Here is a 9,049-nt window from a genome sequence, read left to right on the forward strand (position 1 = left end):
AACACCGATACTGCTGCAATGCTTCCTTGAAAAGCGTAAGCAAGCTTTGCTCGTCATGACTATCCAGATTGATCCTCGCCTACTTACAACAATGTAATGTGAATCATTGATGTGTTCAATCAGCTGAAAACAGGAAAATAATCACCATGAATAATAGCAATTACACGTAACTGGAACAGGAAGATGTGAAAATGGTGTTTGTCTTCACTATAATCTTCCCATGATGGGAATATATGCACGTAGTCCCTAACAACATTTAAAGCATTGTCTTTTAAACTGGGAACTAGTAAGATGCCTGTGCTACGCTATAGAATCACAAATGATCAGGTGGACATTGTGTACTTAAGTGTCAGGGGCCTATTGGACAATAAAGGATGCATGAAGACATTGATCACGATGATACTCTATTGATGATAATTACATACTGAGCAAAATCAAACATATGGTTTCCAATCGATGAACCTCCTTGTCCAAGCCAAACATTTTCTTCTCCATTTTCACCTTGCCAAAGAACAACAATAAGCACCTCTCTTTAACCTTACCTCAATATCAACGATGGAAGAACAACAATACCAATATTTGTCCCCATGATTTGTGCAATGGAAGTGTCATGACTACAGATTTACCCCTTCGGTTATGGGCTCAACCTTGTAGCACATATCATGGTCCTTCACCCGCCCATGACGCGCTTCATTTTCCCTACAAGAACAATGCAACATGCCGTCCAAGCATAAAAGATAATGGTAAATGATGTCTCAAATGAATTGATTTGTAACATTCCAAATTTGAAGAAAATTAATATCATACAACGTAATGGTATATGAAGCATAGTGCTAAGAGTATTGTAGTCCCACAAACATATCACAAAGCCAGGAGAACTCGCATGAAAACACAAAATATGGATAAAAACACTTGGTACATAAGAGAGTATATACAAGTTCGAAAGTGTTGCATGTGCATGAATAATTGGTAGTGTTTATTTAGGCCAAGGAAAACAAGGAGCCTGTAGAGGGTTTGTAGTATATATATTTAGGCCAAGGAAAAAACTATGGAATGCACTTTCAGTACATTTTGTGCCGAGCAAATAAACAAAATGTAAAGCAAAAGATGCTTTTGAATCGTATGAAGGGGTTAGTGCACAAGTACATACATATGAAAATATTAGTACTCGACTACTTGTAAGTTCCTTAACCAGGTTTCTGCTAGAAAAATACTGATAACAGATAGCAAAGAAGCAAATATTCAGGTTGTGGCCAGGAAGATTGGACTGAAGAAGTGAAAATATTGAAGAGTTGCATCTCATATTCTCTACCCCATGAACACACCACGCTGCAAGCTGATCAGATTGCAGACATAATTTTGTCGCACAGAGACTTCAAGTATCAGCTGCTGGACGACAATAGGTGTCAACTGTGACCTCACTTCCAGGTCGGTTGCCAAGGAGAATAGCTTGTTTTGGAATATGGTTCTGAACCTAAGGGCAATCAGACATGCTTCTCCACATATGCCCAATCTGAAGTCAATAAAAGTTATGAACATAGAGAGACATAAGATATAACTAACACAGAATAAACACTTTATTAGAAACGAAGGAATGCATAATTAACAAGACAAATACTGCAGACACAACATTTTCTAATGATAATTTAATAATGCATCTGTCAACGATGAAAGTGATACAAGAGGCATACGTCACAACTACAGTCTCACACAAAGAGGCAAGTACTATTTTCTCTCTCTATAGGGCATAGGCCAACCATGAACGGCAATAGAGCCACAGTACTTGGGTGCTTGTGATGAATTATATCAGCTATTGTCAGCAAGGACACAGATAAATATTACTTGCCGAAGTGCATTACTTGCATCAGGAATTTAAAACAGAGATGATCCACCTAAATACTGACATTAAAGTAGTAGCTCTGTACTGATGAAAATGCTAGTTAACAAAATTTTGAAGCTTGCCTTGCAGAAATACGAATAAGCTGAGGATATAATTACTCATGCATGAACTTTGAAATGGTCAAGCATGTCCAGCATATAAACTTCCACTAAAGATATTGTCCAAATTTGCAGATCTATTATCCAGAACTTTATATACATTCTACCTGATTCTAGCCCATGCAGCTATGAAATGCGCTTATGTATTCGACCATAGAAATACAATAACCAAAACCTGATTGTCTATTGTGATCCAAATTTTAATCATAGGCGAGAAAAGATACACAGGTATATGTACCAAATAGGACCTCAGGTCTAAGATGTTAGGTTTGGCTGCGAGGTCTGTTTGGTATTAGGCCCAGACCATCAGTGCCCCTTCATCAGTTAGATAGGAGTAGCGACAGAGGTTGCGAAGATGGTGGCTTTGGTCTTACTGTTGTACGACTTTGTAAGGTCTTGTGTTAATAATCAATAAAGTGGCCGTATGCATCGTCCAGATGCAGAGGCCGGGGTATTCCCCCTTTTCGAAAAAAAATATGTAACAAATATGTAGAGATCCATGCTGTTGTTCGACATGTAGCAATGGATGAGTACCAATGTCGCCTTCATTGCAGTATGCAAGGAGGCGAAGATCGTTTCCGTGGCAGAGCCTGGCCATCACCACTTCTTTTGCTAAATTACTTTTGCATTTTCATGTGAGAGCACACTTCAAGCAATCGTTCTCCCTATCTACTTGTCTCCCATCAGGTAATTCGCCAGATTAATTATAAATTATTAAGCTATTGATTAGTCTATATATATATATCTAATAAAGAGCTGATTAAAGTATTTAACTATTGCAGGCCCTAAGTTCATCAAATAAGAAAATCATATGCGCTTGCAAAATTGGGGATGAAATAAATGTGTGTGTACCTGATGGAATCACAGCGGGGATGTGTGGATGTAGAACATGACAGCAGCGCCGTGGCAATCGTCGCCGAGGAAGACAACGCGAATAAACACGGGAGTGCTCCTCTTCTGCCGTGGACGTCGCTGTTGTCCGTCAGCGCGCGAGGGACACGGCCAGTGGAGAGGATGCGGGGGCACACACTGGCATCGGCATTGGGCACGCCACGCCAGCAGCTCAACGCCTTGGCAAAGGCAGCCCGGACCTTCTGCTGGGTGGCCGTGGGCGCTGGCCTGGGCGACGCGGCCATCTTTCCCGGTGGGATGTTGTGGGATAGAGAAGAAGAAAAGGTCGCGCTCGATCGTGCGTGAGATGGGCTCATCGGGTGATAGTTTTCCTGGGGAGTGGCAAGACGGGAGAGTGAGAAAGTTGGACAAGGCAGCAACCACCGCCATGTCTCCCTCTCCGACGGCCTGCAGCCCTGCACGGCCAGATCTGGAAGGACAAACGCCAGGGCAAGCTCAATCCAAATCCGATCTTTACAACCTTAATTATCTACAACTACAGCAGCTATGCTGGAGACGTGACCCTCGCCCAACCCAACTCCGGCACAGTCGCCGGGAAAGAGAAGGTAGGGGCCGGCAGGGAGGAAATTTGGACGGGTTCTCGAAGAATCCGTTTAGCGAGAGAAACCTCCAAAATATCGAGATGTTAGCTCGACACAATCCCAACCTTAGATTCCAAATTGAACGGTATAGATGGTAGGAAGGCAGGCACGCCATCACCACCAACTCGCATTTTTATAGGAGTAGAGAGTAGAGATAACTGGAATGGGGTTCCAATCTGCAGGAATTGGCCGTCTCTGCAGTTGGGATAGGTCTTCGACTGGTGGACTTGTTATACTTTTTGCTGGAGTAGGATTTTTTTGTGATATGACTGGTGCTATGACAACTGAAATCGGCATACCTTTTGCTAGAGTGCACGTCTTGTGTGGTGGGGCTAGTGGTGTGGCTAGTGAAGTATGGATACAGTCTGCTGGAGTTGGTCCTATATTTTGTGTCACTAGTTGTAGAGCCAATATAAGTAGGGTGCGGTCTGATTTCTCCGGCACCACCACGTTTTTCAACGACTTTGCTGGTGCTCCTTCAGGTTCGACAATCACCCTCTTCCTTTTTGATGTCTGATGCACAAGAACATCATTTGAGTGGAAAAACATGGTATGATGACAGATGGGATATGTATTGATAATGGATGGGCATGGCATCTTGACATATATGATGAGTAAACTAAGCAGATGGCGGTGCAACAAAGTAGAAGAAATGCAAGACACCTTATGCAAGATACGCACAATATATAAAACCTTGCCAAATTAGAACATGCACCTTGATGGGTGAACAGGACAGGCCATCTACCTTTGACTCCTCGAGGTCAGAATAGTCATTAGGATGATATTCTGAACAAGAATCTACAGGTGGGGAGCATATGAGTTTCATTGCATCTAGAATGGCACTCAATGCCTCGGTGCCAATTTTGTAAGTCATTGTAGTGTTCCACAATATTCTTCTGATGCGCGGATTCTGACATTCACTGTGATTACGTATAATATGTGAGAAGCATGAAAACATAAATATTAGTGAGATTATCTTTGTAATGCAGAGGATATTCTAATATAGGGTGCCCTGTAAACCCTTGTGTGCTATCACTAGATTCTGATGAGAGAGCCCATGTGTGCTGTAATATGGTGCGTGCATTAATATAATCTGGCACAAGTACACAAAAATTAGGCTCGAGAAGTAAGGATAGTTGGCACATGATAGGTTCATAATATACTATATAGAGAGTTTATTGCCAAACCATGATAACAAGAGCACACAGCAACTAGGCACACCGTAGTGTACATCAAAAGGGTACACCATAACCAGGATATATAAATCGGGAAAGTGGAACTGGCTGGAAAATATGGTGTTGTATTGCCGCTACTAATTAAAAGCCTATCGATCACGTACAAGCCAACTCTATCAGCTGTTGACTGCAGATGTCCCTGCTCCCCTTCCTGACAAGGAACATACTGTACGTACTAAATACAGAATAACAAAAGAGGAACATATTAAGGAACAGAAGAGGAAGAATATTCTTGAGGTTCCGCTTCTTTGCATACAATGTTGGTTGCCCACTCATGATGAATCACAACGCCCAAAGAAATGCAATTCCATGTTGTCTCTCTATATGTGGCCACATGCATTTGGAAAATCAAGTGGGAGCATTACCTGACCAATTAAACGTGTGTTTGTTAACCAATATCAGTATCGTATCACAATTTGTATTTGAAGAAGTAAGTTTTGGACTTATGATTGGTGTGTTGTTTAGCTTCAAGAGTGGACTGCTGCTAGTGCGACACAAAGCAGCTACACAGATCATAGTGTAGATATAACGGGAAAACCGTAAGCATCACAAGTAAAATCAGCAAAGTGGAACTTGTTGGAAAATATAGGCTACTTTTGCCGGTACGGCTAGAAAGGCTTCGGATACCAGCTCTCTTCAAGTGAAGGTGTGGTACTGTTAATATCATTGTACCTCTCAAAGGCGACACAGATCCCCGCATTTCCTTGCTAGTCTTATAGGATACAAGTGGGCAGGCCAGTGCAATTCCTATTCCTATGTTTACAACATCTTATGAATCAAAGAGGCCTGAAGAGTTGAAAGTGTTCATCACAACCGACCGAATAGACCTCTACACTGCAAATGTCCCTACTCCTCTTCACTACAAGGAACATACTGTACTACTATCATACTCCCTCCGTTCCAAAATATAAGTCTTTGTAGCGATTTCCACTATGGATCACATACAGATGCATATAGATACATTTTAGAGTGTAGATTCACTCATTTTGCTCCATATGTTGTCCATGGTGGAATCTATAAAAGACTTGTATTTAGGAACAGAGAGAATACTTATTAAAGAAGAACATAAGGGGAACATTGTGACGCCCCCGATTCAATCGTACACTAATCATACACGCAAACGTGTACGATCAAGATCAGGGACTCACGGGAAGATATCACAACACAACTCTACAAATAAAATAAGTCATACAAGCATCATAATACAAGCCAGGGGCCTCGAGGGCTCGAATACAAGTGCTCCATCATAGACGAGTCAACGGAAGCAACAATATCTGAGAACAGACATAAGTTAAACAAGTTTGCCTTAAGAAGGCTAGCACAAACTGGGATACAGATCGAAAGAGGCGCATGCCTCCTGCCTGGGATCCTCCTAAACTACTCATGGTCGTCGTTAGCAGCCTGCACTTAGTAGTAGTCACCTCCAGTGTAGTAGGAATCATCGTCGATAGTGGCGTCTGGCTCCAGGGCTCCAGCATCTGGTTGCGACAACCAGGTAGAAGGGAAAGAGGAAAAGAGGGAGAAAAGCAACAGCGAGTACTCATCCAAAGTACTCGCAAGCAAGGAGCTACACTACATATGCATGGGTATATGTGTAAAGGGCCATATCGGTGGACTGAACTGTAGAATGCCAGAATAAAAGGGGGGTAGCTAATCCTGTCGAAGACTACGCTTCTGGCAGCCTCCGTCTTGCAGCATGTAGAAGAGAGTAGATTGAAGTCCTCCAAGTAGCATCTCCAATGTAGCATCTCCAAGTAGCATCTCCAGTCGCATTGCATAGCATAATCATACCCGGCGATCCTCCCCTCGTCGCCCTGTGGAAGAGCGATCACCGGGTTGTCTGTGGAACTTGGAAGGGTGTGTTTTATTAAGTACCCGATTCTAGTTGTCATAAGGTCAAGGTACAACTCCAAGTCGTCCTGTTACCGAAGATCATGGCTATTCGAATAGATTAACTTCCCTGTAGGGGTGCACCACATAACCCAACACGCTTGATCCCATTTGGCCGGACACACTTTCTGGGTCATGCCCGCCAGTGGAAGATCAACACGTCGCAGCCCCACCTAGGCACAACAGAGAGGCCAGCACGCCAGTCTAAACCTAAGCGCACAGGGGTCTGGGCCCATCGCCCATAGCACACCTGCACGTTGCGAGGGCGGCCGGAAGCAGACCTAGCCTAGCAGGCGTTCCAGTCCAATCCGGCGCGCGCCGCTCCGTCGCTGACGTCTGAAGTGCTTCGGCTGATACCACGACGTCGGGATACCCATAACTACTCCCACGTAGATGGTTAGTGCGTATAGACCAAATGGCCAGACTCAGATCAAATACCAAGATCTCGTTAAGCATGTTAAGTATCCGCGAACGACGACCAGGGCCAGGCCAACCTCTCTCCTAGGTGGCCTCAATCTGCCCTGTTGCTCCGCCACAAAGTAACAGTCGGGGGCTGTCGGGAACCCAGGCCCACCTCTACCGGGATGGAGCCACCTGTCCTTTCAGCCCCCATCTCCGAACAGTATCACAGGTAATGTAACAGTGTAAGTATATATCATATGCCCGTGATCACCTCCCGAAGTGATCACAGCCCAGTAGTATAGCATGGCAGACGGACAAGAGTGTAGGGTCACTGATGGAACACTAGCATCCTATACTAAGCAGTAGGATAGGAGGTAATGGTAACAACAGTAGTAGCAAGGACAGGTTATGCATCATGATAGGAATAACGGAAAGCAGTAACATGCTACAGTACTCTAATGCAAGCAGTATAGAGAAGAGTAGGCGATATCTGGTGATCAAAGGGGGGCTTGCCTGGTTGCTCTGGCAAGAGAGAGGGGTCGTCAACACCTAGTCGAACTGGGGGTCCTCGGCAGTCTCGGGGTATACCGGAAAGAAGTAACGGAGGGGGAACACAATAAATAACAGAGCAATCAAAGTATAACATGGCAATGCGCGATGCTAGAGGTGACCTAACGCGGTAGTAAGTGATACTAGTGAAGGGGGGCAAATGTCCGGGAAAGTATTCCTGGTGTTTCGCGTTTTTTGATAGACAGGCCGGAGGGGAAAAGTTGCAGGTTTGATATGCTAGGGATGCGTGGCTGACAAACGGATTGCGTATGCGGATTCGTCTCGTCGTTCTGAGCAACTTTCATGTACAAAGTATTTTCATCTGAGTTACGGATTATTTTATATTAATTTATAAAGATTTAATCATTTTCTAGATTTCCTGGATTTAATTTAATTCGAAATTCATTTAAATAATAAATGCTATGGGTACACAGAAGTGTACCCAAAGAGGTGCTAGTGAGGCTGACAGGTGGGGCTAGTTGACTGAGTCAACTGCCCAGTCAGCAGATGCTGATAGTGGGGTCCAGGGGCTGAGTCAGCAGTCCAGTTGCGGTCAACATATGGACCGTTGACTGGTCAAACTGGCTGGTGGGACCCAGCTGTCATAGAGACAGTGTAAATTAATTGTTTAATTAATTTTAACAGATTAGGTGGGGGGCCACATGTCATTGACTTAGATAATTTTAAACAGGCTTTTAAAAGAAAAGGGTCCACATGTCATTTCCAGTTATTCAACTAACAGTTTTATTAGGTTCTATCTAATTACGTGGTTAGGGGATTGGCTAAACTGGGCGGGCCCACACGTTAGTGGGTCAACCCACTATTAGAACGTGCGTGTGTGCGTGCGCGTGTGCCCGTGGGTGAGTTCAGAGGAAGGCGGCGCGCGCGGAGCTGGGTGCTCCGGCGACCAAAAGGGGCAGCCCGGGTGCCAAACGGATAAGCGGGAGGCGCCGCGTCGAGCTGCCTTCGTCTGTAGCTAGGAGCGGCTGAAACAGCCGGGGGCGGCGACTACGGCGGAGCTAGCGGCAAACGGCACTGGAGGGCACAGGGAGGAGGGGAAAAAGACTGTGGAGGGCCGGAGGCTCACTGCGGAAGCAGCAGGGTGTTCGATGGAGCTGGTGGAGGTTGGGCTCGAGCGGATCGACGACGAGGTTAGCAGCGGCGTCCAACAGTGTCGGAGCAGGGGGCGCCGGTCGATGAGGGGACTCCGGCGAGGGGAGCATGGCGAGGGAGGCCGGATCCGCGACGAGGCCTTCGGGGTCCGTCCTCTCCGGCGAGGAGGCGGCTTGGCACGGCACGGACGCGGAGGACCAGGCGGGTGCAGCCATGGCAGGAGCTTCTGCGTAACGGTGGCACGAGGGCGACGATAGGCGGCGGATCCCCAGGTGCGGGCGCGGGGACGGCGACGGTGGTGGGGCTCCGGCGCGGCAGGGGATGGGGCGCAGGGGCCTAGTGCTGGAGAACGAGAGGGAGTGGGGTATC

General features: G+C 45.7%; 1 protein-coding gene across 1 annotated transcript; it reads right to left on the reverse strand.

Moving 5' to 3' along the window:
* Positions 1 to 1,020: 1,020 nt before the first annotated feature.
* On the reverse strand, positions 1,021 to 3,428 carry LOC119293605. The gene is made up of 2 exons (XM_037572018.1): positions 2,851 to 3,428; positions 1,021 to 1,513 (listed from the first exon to the last, which is right to left on the reverse strand). The coding sequence occupies exons 1-2, from the start codon at positions 3,204 to 3,206 to the stop codon at positions 1,309 to 1,311; spliced, it is 561 nt and encodes a 186-aa protein (XP_037427915.1). The 5' UTR covers positions 3,207 to 3,428; the 3' UTR covers positions 1,021 to 1,308.
* Positions 3,429 to 9,049: the final 5,621 nt, after the last annotated feature.

The sequence above is a fragment of the Triticum dicoccoides genome, chromosome 4B (assembly GCF_002162155.2).
Source record: "Triticum dicoccoides isolate Atlit2015 ecotype Zavitan chromosome 4B, WEW_v2.0, whole genome shotgun sequence".
NCBI lineage: Eukaryota > Viridiplantae > Streptophyta > Magnoliopsida > Poales > Poaceae > Triticum > Triticum dicoccoides.